Source organism: Hippoglossus hippoglossus, chromosome 8 (assembly GCF_009819705.1).
Source record: "Hippoglossus hippoglossus isolate fHipHip1 chromosome 8, fHipHip1.pri, whole genome shotgun sequence".
Classification (NCBI taxonomy): domain Eukaryota; kingdom Metazoa; phylum Chordata; class Actinopteri; order Pleuronectiformes; family Pleuronectidae; genus Hippoglossus; species Hippoglossus hippoglossus.
In genome coordinates, this window is record NC_047158.1 from 20,342,655 (window position 1) to 20,365,313 (window position 22,659).

General features: G+C 46.2%; 1 protein-coding gene across 6 annotated transcripts in view; it reads left to right on the forward strand.

Annotated features, from left to right (window-relative positions):
* The window catches only part of LOC117766213 (glutamate receptor ionotropic, NMDA 2B), a 104,663-nt gene extending 97,212 nt beyond the window's left edge, over nt 1–7,451 (forward strand). For 4 of the 6 annotated variants that reach the window (XM_034593043.1, XM_034593039.1, XM_034593040.1 and 1 more), the window contains exons 16-17: nt 398–636; nt 5,037–7,319. In XM_034593043.1, coding sequence (XP_034448934.1) covers nt 398–636; nt 5,037–7,319 — 2,522 coding nt within the window. Of the gene's footprint in view, nt 1–397; nt 637–5,036 lie in introns of all 6 variants that reach the window. The other 2 variants (XM_034593045.1, XM_034593044.1) reach the window with 2 other exon arrangements.
* The last annotated feature ends 15,208 nt before the right edge of the window (nt 7,452–22,659 follow it).

The window sequence follows — 22,659 nt, forward strand, 5'->3', positions numbered from 1 at the left end:
ACATGGCTGTTTTAAAAATTATTCAGAGAAATTAGTGCAAATCAGATCAGTGAAAATTAGCATGTGACCAATGGCATGTACGTGTGATGTGTTTCCTGTTTTTGCAGAATGTAACTTCCCTGACCCCTTCTTCCATCTCCCCTCCTCTCTTCTTCTCTTTCATCATCTCTCCATCCCTTGTCTCCTCCCTGTTCATATCTTTCTACTTTATTTTACACACTCCTTTTTCTTCATTTCAATTGCCATACAAATGATAAAAATCCCTTCTTCTGTCCATCCCTCCTTCCTGTCCTCTCGCTGCCTCCTCTTCTCTCCACACCATCTGTTTCTCTGCTCATCCTCTCGCTCTGTCACTATCTCCTCCCTCCTGCCGTGTCATTGCATTTCCTCCCTCTAGGTGAGATGGAGGAGCTGGAGTCCCTTTGGCTGACGGGGATCTGCCACCACGAGAAGAACGAGGTGATGTCCAGCCAGCTGGACGTGGACAACATGGCCGGCGTCTTCTACATGCTCGGTGCCGCCATGGCTCTGTCGCTCATCACCTTTATCTGCGAGCACTGGTTCTACTGGCAGCTTCGCTTCTGCTTCATGGGCGTCTGCTCCGGCCAGCCCGGCTTCGTCTTCAGCATTAGCAGGGTGAGAAATTACGAGAGAATCCACTTTTCGTGCACACTGGTACCATCAAACGCAGAAAAGAGCCACGACTTGTACTTTTTCTAATGTTCTGATTGAAAGATTCAGATCCTGAACATAATCTGCTCAAAACGGAGCCAGCACACTTGAGCTGACACATTTCACACCTTGCGTTTTGTTTCCAAGCACAGAAATACAGCATACGCTCAGTTGTATCACACTTTGCTACCTAACGCACCTTCCAAATTCTGCCGTGGATGATATTAATATCTTTCTGTGTAAAATTCCTCACGGCCTCCAGCATCCACTCGGTCGTCTTTGCCAAAGTTAAAACCAAAGGTGACAACTTCCGGAAAGTTGTGAGTTTTCGCGTTAGCACCTGAGAAGAAATGCTGCCAAGGGGGGGAGATCATTGTGTTTTTTACATGTTTGAATTGCTTCTAGTAGCACATGAAGAAATGTGCTAATTCCTGCTGCACACTAGAGGACAACTGGGCTGATTCCAGGTCTGATTCTGTCCTCCAGATGGCCGCAGGGCCGTTATCGATTTAAGTCTGACCTCAACAGATTATATGTATTATGATGTTGATCCCATAGTGTGAGGAGTTTACAGACATAATCTAAGTCACAGACTGAATCTGAGCCGTCCTGATTCTAAATCGTGGTACACGTGTAGTATGAAAGAAACCGCGATTGGGCGAGTGAGCAGAATTAAGATGCTTCTCCAACCGGATATTGCGTACAGGGCTGCCTACAGCGTAAATAAGACGTTTCCTGTTTCCGTTTTTATTCTGAAGTCACATTTAATCACGTGAGTTTCTGTGAGTTCCCAGGTCTCTGTTGGTTAAACGCAGAGTTTGTGCTTCTGCGTCTCGACTGGATCGTCTCGTGTGAGCGTTCTCACCGTTGACATATTAAAAATCGGTTTCATCTGCCATGTGTGTTGGGTCTGCCCTGTGTTCAGATTTGAAAATCATCTAGTGTGCACCAGGCATTACTCAAAATCCTGCGTTCTCTGACATGCATGTATGAAAACAAACAAACAGGCTTTGTGTTGTCTTGTGTCATTGAGTTCGTGTTGTCGGGTTTGTCTCATAAGAAAAGACAAGAACGTTTCTGCAGGGAGCAAAACATCCAAAAGGGTTTTAATTCTGCGTTTGACCTCTGCATCACTGAGTCGTTCCATGTCTGTAAAGTCACCTTCATGACTTATCTCTTCACTCCTGCATCATCAGATTTATAGCCGCTAATGTCTCTGAATTGAAAGAGCTTTATTTCTTAAATGATGAAGACAACCTACAAACCAAATTCCAACCGCCAACGCCAAAATAAACCAGATATAGGAGCTCCCTCCTTTTCGTTCTGACGCTTCCTGACGTCCATCAGGTAAATATTTACAAAATGTTGAGCCGAAATCGATATTCCACTCAACTAAAATCAGCCAGAGAACCAGAGAGGGTAGATTACCGGATCCCAGGAGACCAAAGTCACCCCCGAGGTATTTGATTTGCATTCCAATTGTTTTGACATGGCTCCGGTGTAATTCACTGTGTGCCTCTGAAGGTGAACCGCTGCAGGCCAAACCGCGTGGCTAATTTACGGCACGGAGCCACACACTGCTGCTCGCTCCCTCCATTTGATGAGCTGCCGCGGCACCGCGGAGAAAGCAAGGCCACGGAGAAAAGAAAAAAAAAAAAAAAAACACGACAACATCACATTTTCCCCTCTCTGCTCTAATGTTACGCCCCAGTGCCCCAACTTTGATTATTTTGTACGCTGTTAATTTAATGTCGTTGCTGTTGCCTTGTTTATGGTTGCGTGTGCGTGTCCGTGTCCGTTCGTGTAGAAGCAGCGTAAAGTACCAGTTGCTGAAATGTCAGCTGACTTCTCATTTGCAGGCTGCTTGGTGTTGTTTTTGATTATTACACCATTATAATTTGTATGGGAAATGGATCCGGGAGCAATTATGCTCCGTGCAACATTCACTGATTGCGCTCATTTACCAGAAATTACCTCTGTCTTTGCTGCGATGTGACAACATGAATGAACACACAAATAAAACCAGATGATGTTAAAATATTCATTCAGTGTTAATTTGCATGTGCGGCACAGGGCTCGGGCTTTATGGAACAACAGCAGCGGAAATTATCGTTTATTATCTTTCCCAGAATCCTCGGCCACACCAACACATTGTGTCCTTCTCATTTGCTCGAGTGCTTTTCTCTCCAGCTTCGGCCATTTTCTTCCTTTTCTTTTTCTCGCTGCCACTCGGATTGATTCCACTTTTCTTTTCTTTCTTTTTTTAATTTCACAGCATAATCCAATAAACGTTATTGTTATTGCTGCAATTAACATTTGAGCCCGGCAGTGTAAAAAATGAGACATCTGTCACGGTTGGCGTCGGTCAAGTGACTTCGGTCACGGCCTTTCGGTCTCGGTGTTAGCGGCTCCGTCCCGGCTACCTGCTCCTCCAGGTCCCACCTGCACCACTGAAACAAATTAATTATACTGATTTAAAGCTTCTCGTGACTGAACAGTAAATGTATTCGAGGTATAATCTTCTCACATCTACGTTTGGTTACATTTAGCACCATAAACGGCACAGGAGCAGTTTTAAATCGCGAGCTGCTGCATGTACACTATGTGCAGTTGAACATGGGGCCTGTTTGTTGAATTCCTGCCTCTCTGCACCAGTGTAATCACTTATAGATTTTGCCGTGATCCCCGGGAGGATTAAAACATTCTTAGGAACCCTCGGGCCACAGTTACAGCTATTCACACATTATGCCCAAATAATCAGCCAGTGTAGCAGCGGGCCGGCAGCAATCTGCCAACTGTTACATTATGTGGGCGAAATCTGCTGCTGAATATGAAGCAGGAATCGCTTTGTGAAATGTCCCATATTTGATGCACTACAGTATTAACGTCTCGTTCCACCGGTCGTGCGTCTGCGTCCGAGGGGGAAGCGCTTAAAAGCTGCACAAACGCCCGCGCTGACCTTGCCCTTCAACGCCAACGTCACCACTGAATACGACCCAGTCCTGGCGTCTGTGAAGGTGAAAACCTAATCAGGAAAGATTCTCCTCGTCGACAATCGAGACGCGATGATGTCATCGATCTCCGGGGAGCGAGGATCAGCGACAGACTTCGGCAACAGGTGGAGTTTAATCAAGACAATAAAAGAAGAAAAACAACAGAGATGAAGTGACGAAAACTTACGTAAACAGACAGATGGAAGAAAGGAACACGGATGAGACGGATAAGAAACAGACAAACATTGAGAGACGGTTCTAAGTGAAGTGTACGTTTGTCCTCCGCCTCACGATTTCCCTCCGTCATTTTGTATTTGTGTTAACCTCTCTCGCTTTTAGCCACACTCAAGCTTTACATACTTGGCTGTTAACAGACTGTGAAATTGAAAGAACTAACAACATTATCTATAAAACCCGGAGTGAGGGGTGGAGGCCTTTTTGCGGCGATGCAGTCGCTGTCCATGAAACCAATTAACACCCAGAGACGAGTGGCTTGGGAGAGACGAAGCCGGGGTCAACGAGACATATTAGTGGATAAAAGGAAGAGACGTCGAAGAGTCGCGGCTTAACAGGGGGAGAGGATCTGACGGCCGCTGACCCCCCCCCTGACCTCGTGGCAGAGTCGTGACCTCTGCAGTGGTGAACGGGTCGGAGGTCAGCCGCTCTCCGATTTTTAACAATGGAAGAGAATCCCTTTATTTCCACAGACGTCCAGAAAAACTGAGTAAAATCATTGTTAGCCATTGATCTGATGCCGTCCCCATCCATCATGCCTGGTTTGCTCTCCCTGCGTACATCCATTTTTATCTGAATACTGTATCGTACATCACTGAATGCAAATGGGCCAGTTTATCTTTCTGTCACTGAACCGCTCGGCCAGTGTCTCCTTGGCTCGGCCTTTGTCTTCGGAGGGGAGAACGCCTGGTGACCGGTGGCACCGGGGGGGCAGCAGAGCTGAGGTGTTTAATAACTGCCGGAGGATATTGTTCGGCTGAATTCTAATCACATTGATTAAAGGTATTGATCAGGGGCCTTTTACAGCCTCTTTGTCAGCATCAGTCATTCACCATCCAGCTCCACTGCCCGCTCTCAGTCTTCATCCTGTGCGCCCACTGGCACCGTCTCGCTTTATCTCACACCGGCCAATACTTTGTCTATAAATCACATGTAGATCTGTTTTATTATTTTATGCCACATTTATTGGAATCTATTATTATTCATCAGCAGAAAGAGCTGCTCTCACTTCACCTCATCAGGTCTGGGAGCAATGTAAACGTATGCTTCTGTCAATTTAGAATACATAATGTTTTTAGATTTAAGATATTCATCATTAAATGCTGTTTCTTGTCTGTTTCCTCCCCCCCCCCACAGGGCATCTACAGCTGCATCCACGGCGTGCAGATCGAGGAGAAGAGCAGCTCGGCCCTGAACTCCCCATCAGCCACCATGAACAACACCCATTCCAACATTATGCGCCTCTTACGCACCGCCAAGAACATGGCCTCCCTGTCAGGGGTGAACGGCTCACCACACAGTGCCCTGGACTTCATCCGTCGAGAATCTTCTGTCTATGACATCTCTGAGCACCGGCGCAGCTTGGCAGGCCACTCGGACTGCAAGCCTCCTTACCTGCCGGAAGACAACATGTTCAGTGACTACATCAGTGAGGTGGAGAGGACGTTTGGCAACCTCCACCTGAAGGACAGCAACCTGTACCAGGACCACTACCTGCACCATCATGGCTCAACGCTGGGGCTCAGCGGACCTCCTCCCAACAGGCCCCAGAGTTTGGGCAGTGCGAGTTCACTGGAGGGCGGCATGTTCGACTGTGACAGCCTGGGTGGTGGGGTGGCTCCTATTTTCACCACCCAGCCCTGTTCTGCACTGACTCACAGGAACATGAGCAAGTTTGACCTCCTGTCTGGACAGACTCCCCCCTCAGGCCAGAGCTTCAAGGGAGGCCTGCCAGACGTGTATGGTAAGTTCTCTTTTAAAGGAGGTGCCTCAAGTTCCACCTTCATCCCTGGGCACAGCTATTGTCCCGGGAGAGGAGAGGAAGATGGGAATATACGCTCGGATGTCTCAGACATTTCCACGCACACCGTAACGTACGGGAACCTGGAGGGCAACGCCAAGAAGCGCAAAAAGTATCGCGATAGCCTGAAAAAGAGGCCGGCCTCTGCTAAGTCCAGACGGGAGCTGGACGAGATCGAGCTGGGCTACAGGAGGAAACCCTACCACATTAGCCACCACCACTACCATGGCCACCGCTCAGCCTCCCCGCCTCTTTTGCCCCCTGAACGCAAAAGAGGAGGTGGTGGAAACAATGATGGGAACTCCTATGTCTTCAGAGAGAAGGAGAGTGTGAGGGATTTCTATTTGGACCAGTTTCGGCCAAAAGAAGGCGTCCCTCAGTGGGAGCATGTGGACCTGACAGAGGGCCCTGGGAATAGAGATGGGGTTGGGGGGCCCTGCACCTCGCTGGTCCCGGTGGATGACTTCCTTAAGAGCAAACCCAAAAAGGTTGATTCTAAGAGTGGGGGAGGATCTGGATTGGCAGGGGGAGAGTGGGAGTGCAGGAACTGTCGGGCCAGCGGGGGAGGAGGGGGCAAGCAGATGTCCATGCACGGAGGAGGGGGCGGTGGCGGGTACGGTGGTGGCATAAGCTGCGGGACCTCGGGAGGCGGCGGAAACAGCCGCCCCAGTTCGGCGACCTGCATGCGCTGCGAGGGCTGTAAAAAGACAGGAAACCTCTATGATATCAGCGAGGACAACAACCACCTCTTGGAACAGATGGGGGGAGGTGGGGGAGGAGGTATGGTTGCAGGCCCTCAGTCTCAATCTCAGGCCCAGCAGAGGAGGAAGAGCGGAGGATTCGGCAAGCCGCTCCGGCGGCAGCACTCGTACGATGCGTTTGTCGACCTTCAGAAAGAGGAGTCGGGTGGGATGGGAAGTTTGATGGGTCTAGGAGGAGGTGGAGGGATGGGTGGGGCAGGCATGGGAGGGATGCTGCCTCCACCCAGGAGTGTCAGCTTGAAGGAGAAAGAACGCTACATGGAGGGCACCAGCCCCTTCGCACACATATTTGAGCGTCACGGGGGCTCGGAGAGAGAAAGGGAAAGAGACAGGGACCCGCTGTTTTACGGAGGTGAGAGCCGGAAAGGAACCGGCTCACCGTTCGGCTTGTTCAGAGGCGGCGACGGCCTCCACCGCCGCTCCATCGGAGAGAGAGACACGAGAGACAGGGATAGGTCTCTGATGGAAGGAGGAGGCGGGGGAGGGTTCTCTTTATCCAAATCTCTTTACCCCGACCGGGTAAACCAAAACCCCTTTATACCCACCTTTGGGGACGACCAGTGTCTGATGCACGGAGCCAAACAATATTACATGAAAAAGCAACAGCAGCAGCAGCAACAACAAGTTGCCAAAAACAGCCGAAGTGACTTCAGGGCCCAGATGAGCACGACGTCATATCTGCCAGCGTCTGCCACGGCCGGGGTGGTGTCCAACGTGGCCCCCCGGTTCCCAAAAGAGCTCAGCCTCGGTGGGATGAACCACCACGGCTCCATGCTGGGGGTCGGCCCCCCACGTCAATTCAACGGAAGCAATGGCCATGTGTACGAGAAACTCTCCAGCATTGAGTCTGACGTGTGAGCGAAAATGGAGGGGGAGGAGCAGGTAATGGCAAGAGAGAAAGAAGGGGGAGAGGGTGTCAGGAGATCAGGGATGATTTCAAAGACGCTGTTCGCACACGGCAAACCTGAGGCAGAGGAGGAAACGACCGTGAGATCGAAAAATTACATGTTCGATTTTTGCAAGAAAATCTGGGTAAAACAATCAGGACACCCTGAGGAGGTGTGGAATGTAAACCCCTCTCTCAGAAATGGCCAAAGCTTCTTTACTTGACGAGTAACATTCCCCCTCAAAACACTCGAGTCCATCAAATCCTCCACCAGTGCGGCAGAAGTCACTGTACTCTGTTCTTATCGCAAAGAGATGACACCTCATCTCGGTTTGATACTGGACATGTGTGGCCTGGTGCGGTGTGATGGCCGTCTGAGAGCTCCCGCCGAGCGCTGGTGAGGAAGGACTGCGAGAGCGGAGAGAGAGAGAGGCGAGCTGCCCATCTGCCCCTGTGTCACCACAGAAAGGAGACGTTGTCTCTCTCTCTCTCTCTCTCTCTCTCTCTCTCTCTCTCTCTCTCTCTCTCTCTCTCTCTGTGGAAGGCCCGTCCATCTCTCTCTTCGTCCTCCGCTCTCTCCTCTTCTCTCGCGGCCGCCGCTCCTCCTCCTCATCCCTGACGCCAAAAGAGCCGACCTTGTTTGCTATGAGAAATACAATCATAAATGGTAATAACATATTCTTATAGAAAAAAAAAACAGGGTATCAGAACAACAATAATATTGATAACGTTGTGAATAACAAAGATGTTAGTATTGATGAAGATAACACAGCTTATGATATCACTAAGTTTTTTTCCTTGTTTCATGTTCTGTTGGTAGAATATTTCACTACTGTTTTAGTATCTGTAGTTGTGTTCTGTGACAGCGGGAAGGTCGTTCTCTTCTTCAACCAACAAGCCAGAAAGACTGAGTCCTTAACTCCTGATTTTATTTATTTATTTTCTTTCTGTAGAATATTTTGCTTCATGCTCATTCATTTATTTGCTCCTCGTGGGAAAAAAGACGGGATCTGGAGGACACGTTTGGAGCTGACAGATCCTGACTTGATGTTTCAAGACGTTACAAATCAAGTGCACACACACACACACACACAAACTTTAACACACACATTTTTTTTTGTGAGTCTGAACTTGTGTTACTGTGAACAACACGTTTCGTCACAAGCTGAAGATACAGAGAGGAAGGACGTGCCTTAATGGTCTCCAGTGGATGTGTCCTCCAGTTCACACGCGGCGGCACCGGGACGGACCAGCGTGCTTTTAGGCTGCTGCTGCTGCGGCGGCGGCGGCGTTCTCTTCACGTTTATGAGCCAAAACTGCAGTAAACATTTACAGCAGGCTTGAGACGCTGCCGTCGAGATGTTTTATAACTTCGTAAAATAATTTCATATGTCAAAGTATGGGCAGTGCTTTATGAAGCGGTTGTATTCAGGATGTCCCACTGTCACGGATAGACCGACGGGTCTCACTTCACAACACGGCAGCCTTTAGACCACTTCTTTTATTCAGGTTACATAACAACAGTCACCAGGCACTTACTTTTTTTGGCCTCTCACTAGTATCTTCGCAGAAGGCATCACTCTTCACTCATGTGAGCGGTCTGAGAGGCGCACACGGAAAGCTTTGCTCAGACTATATATGCACTGTTCTTTATGTCGGCGAAATGCTACGAAACGTGTGGGAGAGGTGTTGTTGCCCCGTGACAATGATGCTGGGAAAAGCTTGAGCCGAGGAGGATGTCTATTTGGGAGAGAGAGGCCTCTCGAACGCCGTCCGTGGCGTCGGGAAAGGCGGCCATGTTGTGAAAACCTTTTTCAGGCACTTTGACTAATAGTCTTTTAAGCTGGAGAGGCCTCATTTATTGCACAGGACCTTTTCCTCGGTGTAGGTTCAGGCACTTGGTAGACATGCCTTATCATCCCATCTCCCCCCGCTCCCCCCCCCCCCGAGCTGTCTGCTGATGACTCATCATATTACTGTACAGAATAAGGACGCCTCGATTAGTTATTTAAAGGTTTGATCTTCGATTAGCGGGCGGTGTCAGGAGTTCAAGGGCTGCAGGAGATTGCGCTGGAGTGCTGGCCTGAGATTGGAGAAGTGTGTAGAATGTGATCTCTGTCGTATACCCTGATGTAAATGCACCAGTGTAATAGTGTGTGTGTGCGTGTGTGTGTGTGTGTGTGTGTGTGGAGGGGTAGCAAATTTTTTTTTCTACCACTAACCTGCTGATAACTCCTCAGAAATTCAACAGCCTCCGTTAACAATGTGAAAGTGAGACTGATAAAGTTAGCCTTAAATCAAACAGATTCACCCCCTGCTCCCCCCCCGACCCATTAATGACTCTCCCGCTAAATACGTCGGGATCTCTGGAATTTTTATACGCACATATTTTTGAGCGTTCAGGTCAACCATTATCAGCGAGGGAGGGCGTGAGACGACGAGAGGGCAGGCGGAGAAACCACGAGGAAATAAGACGGAGCCGAGGCGCGACTCGGGAGTTGAGCATCAATCAGTGTCAGCGTTAGTTTGTTGAATCTTTTCCTTGTAAATAAACTATTTAAAAACTCTTTTCACTTTGTACAGTAAACAGACAGACAGGATGTAACTTTAAATATGTTTTACAGCAATTTAAGAAATAAAGAAAACGCAAATAAAAATTCACAAAAAACAGAAAAAAACACACAAACAAAAATATGCAAAATATAGTTAACACAAATATGACTAATCATAAGTGATATAATTGAACCTCATTTTCTTTCAATCTCATGTTTACTTAATTATGATAGTTTACCGATCAGTATACTGATTATGTTAAGAATTATGCTTTTTTCTTATTTTCACTCAAGTGTTGGAAATTGAGGATAATTTATTGTAGGTGTAGACGTTTGGTGATAAAAGGGGAAAGTTTAGTTTTAGGAGTCTTTGCTAAGTTTCCCTTGAATTGTGTTAGACTCTTTTTAAGGTAAGCTCTTCTTCATGCTTTTTGAGATAAATTCAATTATCTACACATTTATGTAATACAATATTACATGTATACATAGATGATATTTGCATATAGAGGCAGTATATTGTGATCCTTCATTTTTAAGCTGCAGTCCTTATTAAGAACCTACGAGACGTTTGTGTTTTTGTTGCCCGTTTTTTTTGACCTGGGCTCTAATGATGATTGCACACAGAATTTAGAGCCATCGTCGGCCCGGCCTATCCCGTTCCCTTTCTATGTTTGGGATAGACATCACTGTGGTAAAGGAAATTACACACATGCACACACACACGTTTAAACACATGCACACACACACACACACACACATGCACACTGGAGATTTCCCAGTGTTGATTTTGTTAATATTGCTGAGAATTTCAGCAGAAGGACGAGTGTGGTTTCCTCTAATTGAGAATCCATTTGAAGCTGAAATGCATTTGTGCAACCCCTTATTAAAAAGGTGAAACATCCGTTCTGTCATGTTTCATTTGATGTGGAGTTTGACTTCAGCGGAATCGGCTGCTCTCGACACCGTTTGGCTCCGTGTTCCTGAACCGTGTTGTTCGACAGCTCAAATCACAAATGCTTCTGGATTCTGATTTATTTTTTGAGCGACTACTCTTTCCACTGCTTGTTTCTCTGATTGAGATGGAAAAGTATATAGTTTGTAATATGTTGTGTACATATGGAATTGTGGCCCCATGCACTTAAAACATTAACTCCTTGGTTCTTCTTCTGTATTTTTACTGTTTCCAATAATTCTCCACAATCTCCTCCCCGGCCCCGAGAAAAAGAAATGTACCTTTCCTCTGTTTTTCTTCCCAACTGCATTCACGTCCAGAGGGTTGATTGAAAAGTGAAAAATGTATCTCTGTGCACATACGCTATATTAGGTTTGCAGGGTTTTTGTTTTTTTTCATACAAGCCACCACGTTTATTCAACTCATTTGCAATAAACAGCATGACCAAACAGAAAAATGTGCTTACTCTACACTGTATGTGCCAATACATCACGTCCCCTTGTTTCTTTTCTGGAAGGATAGCTAGGGCCAGTTTGCAGCTGCTCACTGGGAAGCGGAGCTGCACCTGACACTGTGGTAAACATGCTATCATCAGGCCTTTCCCGCCTCCAGCTGCTCTGCTCTGCAGCCAGCGTGCACAGGTCGGCCAGCGATGCAGAGTAAGCACGGGCTCGTCAGAAGTCTTTATTTCCCCGAAGGCCGAATCGGTCCCAGCCTCCTTCCTCTGCACACGAGCATGCCACAACACATTTGTTCAAACGATTCATGTAGAGCAAAACACTGTGTCACATCTTTTTTTTTTACAACACAAGAAGTGGTTGTGGCAAGTTAGTGGGCTGGAACATCCTGAAGGTGGAGGATGTAAATATCACCTCAGCTGACGTGTGTTTTTCTGTCAGGAGAACTGACACATGGGACCAAATAACAGCGTGACACGGTCAGCTGCAGGGTCGACGTTAACTGACTTGTGAAAGTGGGTTTTTGTTTGTGCTTTGGTATTTGAACGGTTATTTGACGTGTTTGTTCACGGTGACTGAGTCGAGCTGCTAATTTCTATCAATGAGTCACTGGTGTGATTTCATCTCATGCAGACAGGAGGAATTATACTGTGAATCTGATTGTTTTATTGTGAAGGGCAATGAAATTTTAGCGGCGTACAACTTTCCAGCTCACTATGATTCATTACGGAACTTGTTTACTAATATTTTAAAGGTTTTTCTGTGTGTTTGTGTATGGACATGTACCGATATCGCTTTATATTGATGCATTCAAACTTTTTATTAAATTGTGTACAGTTTTGTTTGTTAATATTTCTGTTTTCCATCTTTATCGTTCATAACTCCAGTGGATTCATGAGTTAACGACATAAGGGGTTGCTCCGAAATGTATTTCACGAGGTTGTGAAAACACATTTACACTGAAACAGCCTGATTCAATTTACTGTGGGTTGACAAAAATGTAACATATGAATAGTATGAATTGTATACATAATGATATACATAATATTATTCTTGGCCATTCTTTTCTCTTTTTGTGGCCCTTTTCTTTGAAATAATACCAAAATTTTTACACCATACAAACAGAAAACCACACAAAAACAAATAATTGTACAGGATGTGTAAATACTGAATATTGGCGACAACATTTACCTTCTTTTTTTTGTATGGAAACGATCAACTTAATCTCAATAACAAAATTAACCACGTCATGACAAAAATTGCAAAAAAATCCCATCGTTAAGGTACTTCTAATAAGGATAATACGGATATCTGCAATTATAAGTGCTCAAATAAGATTATTCTTTCTCTTTGTACATGATGAACAAGATGAAGTGTTGAGTATTAATAATAAAAAACTATAAGTTTCACGCCGATGGTATTCAGAGTCTTTTTAATGGTTTTGAATCTTTGACACACGTGTACACACTTTCTCTGGAAGGTGTGTTTATGTGTCGGAGAAGTTTGAATCTCTTGTGCTTTTCTGCGTCTCAGTAGTTTTGATTGAGTGTCTGACTCTGAACCTCCTTTCTCATGTTTCTCTCTCTCACACACCTTCGCCTTCACTCCTCTGTGTGTCAAACACGTCCATTGTCATACCCTCAAATACACGATCTTGCCGTCACACACGAGCTGCCTCCCTCCCTCCTGACTGGCAGGAATTCCTGGGGGAGGAAGAGGAGGAAGAGGAGGAAGAGGAGGAGAGGTCTGCCTGAGAAGCCAGGGCCATATGGCGAGTGTATGGTGGAATGGTTGAGTCTGGGTCTGTCCCCTCTACAACCCACATTGCTGCTGGCGCTGTACGCTCAGCCTCATGGCGTCCGGCCCCCTCAGGGTTCTCTCAGGCTGCTCTCTGAGTTTCCCCCCCGCCACACACACACACACACACACACACACACACACACACACACACACACACACACACACACAGCACCTTTACGCATCATCGCCACTCCTGCTGGATTGTGCAGCAGTACAGTGAACCTGCCTGAGACCTTGTCAAGTGAGATATCCCATTAGACTCTTCTTCTGCTGCGCCCTCAAGCACAGCCGCTCCAAAATTGAAAAAGAGTGTTTGGATGGGCACTGTTTCCTGAGTTCAGCCGCGAGGCAGCGCTCACTGCTCTTTATTTAAATCTGTATTTATCAGTGAGATTATGCACGATGGTAATCTGAGGTCAGGGAAGTGGCACAGGTTGGAAAATCTGAATTTCGGTATTAATGAAGAAAAGCCTCCCTTGTCAAAGCAATCGCCATCAAACGGTCACGGAGAAGGTCGTTCGTCTTCCAGCGGCTCCTCCTGGAGTCCAATTATACTGCGCTTGTGCAAATGTATTCAAATGTATGGATAAAGAGCGGGTGACACTGTAAAGGACGATTCAGGCAAATACTCATATCACAGGAAATCAAAGATACAAATCATGTGCATTTTGTTTGACTGCTAACGTCATGTAAAGCTGTTTTCTAGCAGGATTCCTGGTGGAAGTTGTGCACATGCAAACATCAGATTAGCTGAATCTGAATCATGATGCCTCACGGAGATGGAGAGCAAGATTCAATATGCAAATAATATTGTAGGCGTGTGATTAGCTGTTTGTTTTTTTCACCTCACAAAAACACCTCAAATCCACCAAACAGCTCCATGTTGTTTTTTTTCCCTGTTGCACTGAGTCGACCTGTGGAGGCTGTAAATTTTACATCTTGGCATTTTAACCAGCGCATCTTATCTGGACCGACTTAAAGATGCATTAAGATTTACACCGGCCCATCGTACAAAATGAGCACAATATATCTGCAGGGAGTTTGATGGGGGTTGTTGATCGATACCAATGACTCAACGGTTACTTTGCCAGATCGACTCAGGAGACGCTCAGCTCTCCTGTGTCCCCATCACCCGGGAGCTGGCATTATCAGGGAGGGACGACAGGGAGATGGTTCTGAAAGACAGACGTGACTGTGAGGAGGGAAGCTTGCAGGTGGATGGCGTCATCCAGCCCAAAATTGGTGGCCACGCTGACCATGCATCGACGTAACGTGCTCCAGGTACAGCTTCTACCTACTGGAATGGGATGAGGGATCAGGTGCGGGAACGAGTACGCAGGAACGCAGTCAACCCCTTAAGAAACCATATTTAAATTCACTAGATGTGGATTTTTGTTTGCTTCTGCAGTCCCTTAAATATTCCTGGTTTTAAATCAAGATGCATTAAAAATATTCTCTGGGAAATCAAGGACAAATGGATGCATCCAGCTGATCTGGATTTGCAGCTAAATTTAATGGGTTCCTCCTCGGCCCAGGTCACATCCTTCCACCAAGTTTAAGTAAGTAATAATCCCTCCAGAAGTTTTTGCATAATCCTGCTAAATAACAAACAACCAAATGCAGATGAAAACGAAACCTGATGGGGGTTGTGGAGAGGAGAGAAGCGGGGGGGGGGGAGTGACGGACTCGGAAGAGAGAGTTTTGACAGATAACAAGAAAAGTGAGAGATGAAGAGAGAGAGTCACCTCTAAGACCTTTAGCGTCACTTCAGCTACTTCACACAACATTGACGATGAGGCGAAGTGAACTTCTCCTCCAGAGTCTCACCTGCTCACCAGCCTGACAGGAGCCGAGTGAGTCGACCCAGTCAGACGCTGTTAGAGCTGACGCCAGAATCTGAATCTGCAGGAGTTACACCTCAGTACAACACGTTAACTGGCACCTGCTCTGTATGCAAACTGTCTGAGCCTTCCCCCTGTACCTGAAAGCAGCGTCCCCTCCACCCAGCCAGGATGACACCCACCTCCTCATCCATCATCCATGGAACAGCACACACACACACACACACACACACACACACACACACACACACACACACACACACACACACACACACACAGACACCCCTCACATTAATTTTTCAGTCACACTGCCAAGCAAGACTTATTAAATTATTGATGGAGGGAGTGAGGTGTGAGGAAGAAAGGATGAGATCTATTAGTAAGATGGAGAGTCACGTGCAGTGACCTCGGACTCCACCTCCACCTCCAGTGTGACATGTCACTGTCAGCGCCGCTGGTTTGTTACTGTTCAGGTTTATCAGGATGAAAATGGTTTGACTGGACAGGATCAAGACAAGTAGGAGCCCGAAACTTCGGACGACTCTGATTCAACATCTTTCAGAGGCCCTCTCTGACTGCGTCTCACCCTCTCTGACTGCGTCTCACCCTCTCTGACTGCGTCTCACCCTCTCTGACTGCGTCTCACCCTCTCTGACTGTGTCTCACCCTCTCTGACTGTGTCTCACCCTCCCTGACTGCGTCTCATCCTCTCTGGCTGCGTCTCATCCTCTCTGACTGCGTCTCACCCTCCCTGACTGCGTCTCACCCTCCCTGACTGCGTCTCACCCTCCCTGACTGCGTCTCACCCTCCCTGACTGCGTCTCACCCTCCCTGACTGCGTCTCACCCTCTCTGACTGCGTCTCACCCTCTCTGACTGCGTCACCCTCTCTGACTGCGTCTCACCCTCTCCGTCTGCGTCCCACCCTTTCTGTCTGTGTCCCACCCTCTCTGACTGCGTCTCACCCTCTCTGACTGCGTCTCACCCTCTCTGACTGCGTCTCACCCTCTCTGGCTTCGTCTCACCCTCTCTGACTGCGTCTCACCCTCTCTGACTGCGTCTCACCCTCTCTGTCTGTGTCTCACCCTCTCTGTCGGCATCTCACCCTCCCTGACTGTGTCTCACCCTCCCCGTGCTGCGTCTTTCACCCGATGTGTCACCTGACACTCTCTGACACTGAAGGCCTCCCTCGGACCTGATCCTCCTCCTGACTTCCTCAACTACTTTACTAACTTTTTGTAACCATGGTTTCATATCAGCATCTTAACTTCCAAGCTTCTACAGAGGTGGGATTGTATTTGATCACCTCTGTCAAGGAGATATTTTTTTGTCTTTAGATGTAATATTGTGTAATAGAAAAGTATTTTATTGTTTTACATTTAACAGCTTAGGGATTTTTTTATTTTTGGAAAACATTTTCTCCTTTTTAACTCTAATGGTGATAAGATGGTTGGTTTTTGAAACAGTCCATATAAATATACAACATCTGACAATCAAATGAAGACATCTTCCATTTTCTAGACTAGAGAAGAGAATGTATTCAATCCTTTCATTTTTTAACGTAATTAATTAATGTCATTAACCGTCTGTATTAGTCTGAGCAGTAACTGGACCTGAACATAGACTCACAGACCGGCGAAGGACAAATGTGAAGCGAATGCCTCGGGTCAAAGTTCACCACAAGCTGAACTCCACGTGAAGCCACCCTGAGGATTTGCTCGGCCACAGGAAGCAAATGTTTTATTCACCTCCTCACTCACACATTCATGTGTATGTGTGACTGGGTCCTGATGTAGTCCAGGTTGTTTTAATACAGGCAGGTTAAGACGACTGAGCTCAGGTGGAAGGCTCATGGAGAAAAGGTATGGAGCATAAACAGATGAGGAGCTGGTGACGAAGGCCGATTGAAATAGTGGAAGCTCAGGCGACTGCAGATGGGAAACAGGTGAGCAAGTGGAATTGGAGCCAGGAAGACAGTCCAGGGACATCTGGTGGGCGGACAAAGAATGACAGGTGAGGCGACAAGGAGAAGTGAGACGAGGGGCCGAGGGGCCGAGGGGCTGGGGGGGGGGCTGAGGTGCCGACTGTGACACTTATACTGTGCATCAAGTTGAATTATTGGGACGGAGGGAAAAGTGCGTGTGTGTGTATGTGTGTGTGTGTGTGTGTGTGTGTGTGTGTGTGTGTGTGTGTGTGTGTGTGTGTGTGTGTGTGTGTGTGTGTGGGTGATAAAAGTGCTCTGTGAGTTATGGATCAGAGTTCACTGGATTATGGAGAATGAGAGAGAGAGAGAGAGAGAGAGAGAGAGAGTAGGAGGGAGGGAGAGGACGAGTTAGAAGGACAGACGACAACAAAGTGCTGCAGTTCTGTATTTCCATGAATCCAATAAACTCAGCTTTTATTTCTGTGGAACAACTCGCTCTATACTTGAGAGATGTGACCTTAAGAGACTCGTTGCCTGGCAGACAATTGCTCTGATATTTTTTTTTTTTTTCGTCTGTCTGTTTCTAACCAACATTTACAGAAGCACTCACTTTTCTCTCTCGTCGCCCGTCCCTCTGTTTTCTACCTACATTTTAACAATTAACAGTTACCTAGCAACAAGATATATCATGTCAAAACCATAGAGGGTCTGAGGCGGCGATGAAATGTAAAGTATATCTTTAACAGTATAGAGACACACCACTAATGCATTTTATTCATTAAATGTGAGAAAGGATCAGCTGAATTATTTAGTTTAACGCTCGGTGAAATAAAAGATGCTTTGTGTTGGACACATGCTGGTTTTATATGGAGACGGATCCAGAACGTGATCATGACTGTGTCAGGGACAATCTGGGTGGACCTCGATTTTTATTAAAGCATAGATATGTGAAAAAAACGGAACCAGTATTAGCTTACTGCTAATGTCACAATACCATATAGTTATATATGAATGTGTCCATAGCCATGTTTCCTTCAAAGTAGGTAGGGAGCATTTAATGCCGCGTTCCATTACACCTCGGAGACATCACACCGGAATAACCTGAGTGGATAGCGGAACATTAAGCCAGCTAGCCATCGTTAGCAAAACCGGTTCATAATAACGCATTATGCTGCATTTCACGCGTATCAATACGTCCACAGTAAAAACTACAGCTTTCACTTATGTTGATACAAGGAGCAGCCATCTTAGATTTCAAAGTTAGGGGAGGAGAGGTTCCTCTGACCTTCCGACTCGGGGGGTCGGTATTTCCGAGCTCCGAGGTTTAATGGAACGTGGCCACGTTTTGGGCCACTTCGGAGCAGTAGACACAAGTTGTGACACTGACACGTGACACATGTTTATAATATGATGAACTTGATATTATGATGACAAAGCAATTTGTCTTGACTGTCGTAGACTCGTCCTGCTAACGTGCAAACCGATAAACCACCACATGCTTTCCTCAGATGGACTGAATCACCGACAGTCATCAGAAAATAAAGTGTTGACTAAGTGTAGAACAACATCTGAGGAATATAAACACCCGCCACACGTTACTGTCAGCATTTATTCCTCCAGGGGGATGAATCACTTAAATCTGTGCTGGTCGTCGTGTTGTGTCACATTTTTTAAATCATCATGTGTTTACCACTAATTTTCTCTCGCACAGAATGATTCAGAGCTAACAAAGCACATGTGTGCCGACATGACGACGATGAATAAGAGTCCAGACTTTGTGATGTGAGGATGACGGAGATACAGACGGCCACAGATGGAGTGACAGGACAGCAACAAGTGAGAGAACGCTGCGATGGCAAAAGACTGAAGGTGAAGAGGAAGTGCTGAGGAGAAAGGGTTAAAGAGGAGAGGGGAGAGAGATGGTTGCCTCGGCAACAGCAGCCAGCATTTTCTCTCTTTATCAATCCCTCTTGCATACACACACACACACACACACACACACACACACACACACACACACACACACACACACACACACATGTTCTCCTCTCCTCTCCCTCCTTCATCTCTTCTGTGGCACAGAGATACAGTTCTGCAGACGTATATTAACGGACTGTTGTTCCTAGAATAGATTTCTTCAAAGGATGATGTGTTTGTCTGATGCTGTGGCAGCGAAGCACAGGATGTGTTGTACAATCACTTTAACCAAAGACTTGTCTCGTATCGTATATCGTATTGTTTCATATCGTATTGTTTTAACATGCATTTTAACCCTGCTGTTATATAAATCTAAAGATGTAATCCAAACAGATTTTCTTCGATACAATCATCATTATTACAATCTGTTGGTCTCCTTTTGAGATAACGTCAAATGCTGGATTAAATGTACAGCTACCACCAGTTGTATTGGACAATAACACAATCCTAACAGTTTATTTGTGGAGCTTCAGGTTTCTATTTCCAGTCTTACACTGCGACACATGTACTCAAGGACGTACACATCATAAACATAGAAGTATGGTACTGTATCTGTTGCCAGCCGCAGACAGCCTATCAGCGCTCAGCCCACTGACTCCTGTTGTGTATCAACCTGCCCAGTCGTCCTGACTAAGCCCTGTCATGCACATATCTGTTTGGCGCTTCCCTGCATGACAGCCGCCACAGGGGGAGGAGATCTGGTGTCTAAGGTCACTGTCCCATTACACAGGGAGCATATGAAAGCTTGCGTGTTGTGACTGTGAGTGACGAGTGTGTGTGTGTGTGTGTGTGTGTTGGTTCTACATGCATGACACAGTATGTACACAGAACCTTATACAGGCTTGTTGTGTGACGGGTGAGGCATCATACCGGCGTACATGTACAGTATGTGACACGTGTGTGATGTCGTGTAGGATTAAACTGTATATAGATATATACGTATGTGTACATTTTGTCCTGCGTGTGTGAGAGGAACACACATCACTGGAGAGAGGAGAGCGCAGACCCCCGAGGAGGAGCGGAGTAATAAAGCACCGAGGCCCGCCATGAGTCACAAGGACAGAACAGAGATGATGATGGTACCATCAAATTTAATGGGCTGCAGGTATGGCTGGGTGAGAGTGGAAGAGGAGGAGGTTGTGATGCAGTGGGGGGGGGGGGGGGGGGGGGGGGTATGGGGACACTCACTCAAGACAAAAGGCCTTAACTCTCCTCTCCCTCCATTTCACATTCCATCATACAGCTGATTTGAATTATGATTGTAATATGTGCCTGGGAACCTCGGCTCCATGATTCCCCCCCCCACCGCCCGACATCATCCACCTCTCGATCCAACTCTTGGATCAACTTGTTACCAGTTCTGCTGTTTGAGATGCTGATGCTGAAGCCTCGTCAGTCTCTCCTCCTCCTCCTCTTCTTCATCCCCCTCTACCTCTTTCACACTCTCCCACCCTCCCTCCATCCCTCCCGGTATCCGTAGTGATTGGAGGCAGGGTTCTGAGGTTGCTAGGAGACGAGAAGAGTGTGGCAGCCTGCCTCAGTGTATGAGAGAGTTATGTGAGAGCGGTGAGGGACATTAGGGGAGAGCGCTCCCTGCTGGCCATTGGTACCTACAATAAAACTGATCCGCTCAGTGCCTCATGCCACCTCTCATCTTTGATGAACAGGCAAAAGGATCACACACAGGTGAGTGTGTATGTGTTTGTGTGTTGAAGTGGGACAGTGTGCATAGAGCTGGAGTGTGTGGTGTTTTTTTGTTATGTGATATCCGGATCTGGTACATTTGTTCAATTCCTCCACCGGCGGTGGACAGAGCGAATACTGATTACGTCCCTGTGAGGAAAATACATCTTTAAATTATCACAGCTGAGGTCACAGATTTGGAGACGGAGCTGTTACAAGTGTATTTCAGCTGAGCTACATCATGTTCTTTGATGTGTAAGAGTTTCAGTGAGATTAGGAGAGAGGCACCGCGCACCTAGTGGCAATCAAAGTTCAAGATCTCATTTCTCCATGTATTCACAATTATGTTTTCAAAGCTGCTGCCCTTCTACTGATATAACACTCAATGTCCGTGGAACACTAATTGTGATATTGTAGGACACTAGAAGGAGAAGGAGATCAAAGCCTGTGAAATTGTACCAAAGCATGAGTTTAGAAGCGCACACTTCAAAGGGACTGATGGATTGGGGGATTTCTGACAAAATAATATGAGGGTTATTTTTAATGCTGTAATGCCAGGGCAGATTCTCAGTTCATCACAGCCGCAATGTTTGTTGTATGACTCTGACTCCCTGTGGTCATCAAGGAAACTGCAAATCACTGCTTCTTTTTAGGCATGCCATTGGTTGTTGCTGTGTGAACTGGATGCTGCAGGATGCCAGCACCAAACAAATACGCTGAGCAGATATTGTAATATATAAGAATATACTCTTTTTTTTTTTAAGTAAATAAAAAGATGTCCTCCAATGAATATCAAGTTTTTACAATTGTGAGCATATCTATATGGTGTTTTTATACATTAGATCAAAGCCACTTCATCTGCAAAATAAAGCTACGTTAGCTAAGGAAACTAAGTCAGAGCAGGTGATTGGGACCAAGATTTATCTGACTAAGTTTGATATCTAGCTAAAGGTTCATCTTATCTATTACTGTTACATCGATTTGTAGGCAATCCTTTACAATTAGCTCTTATTCATCGTCTGCAGCCAGTCTCAGGTTCTGATTCGTCCACTTGAACCTCTCTGACATTCCCACTTGCCATTGTGTAATGAACATTAGTAAGTAAAACAGAAAACAAGCAGAGGTTTGTGTGTTTGATGAGCAAAGTAAGAGCTGGTGGTCAGCGGCTGAAACAGTCTTTTAGTTTAAAAGTCCCTCTACATGTTTTCTGGTCACTGTTGCTGAGATGCAGTTGATTCTGTGGAGTGTGTGTCTCTCATAATGGAAACATATTAGTCAGGCGTCTCTCTGAATTCCTCTCTGAGGAATGGCAGCATGTAAAACCTGCTCTAATGTTCAAAACCTATAATTTTCACACAGAAAAACTGTGAACTTCTCCTTTAAGTGCATGTGTCCCCCCCAGTGGTGATTGTTCCTCTGTGGGAACAAGTGATTCTTGGAAATGTTATCAAATCATCAGCACTCAGAATGGAGTCATTATTGATTGTGTCCTCGGGTGTAATCAGTGACAGAAAGAGCCTCACACCTTCACATAAAAACGACTCCTTAAGGGTGTATTGTATTCAGAGTGAGCAGCGAGCGCTGTGCAGGCACTTATCCACCGTTTCTCTCAATGCACTCAGGTTAGAGAACAACGCTCCAGCTGAGTTTTAATTGCCCATTCACCTGCCTGAGTGACATGAAGCTCGCCTGCGTCTCAGACCTGTGGACATTCTAGACCTTTTGTGCAAAAAAACAGACAGACGGATTCAACATGTCGCAATTAATTCCATGTAAATGTTTGCACTGATGTCCCTTCTTTCAGTTTGGGCACGTCAAGGACATTTTGTTGAGGGAGTTTACGTATTCACTGTCGGTGCTCGGTGCAGATATTTGCGCAGATTTCTGTCTAATTGTCAAAATGGAAATGGACTGTGCTTTCTCAAGCGATGTCTCTTGTCACACGTTTACGTGGATCGTGTTGGATTTTGTAAATATTAAGCTCCTTTACATAAAGTAGTCGGCACATCATTGTTATCATATTTATTCAAGGTAATGTAAAATTTAAATCCCTGTGAGCAGATGAGGCTGAGACGATATCTAACATTACACAATGCAGTGCAGCCTTGGGTTTTTTCCTGTAATGA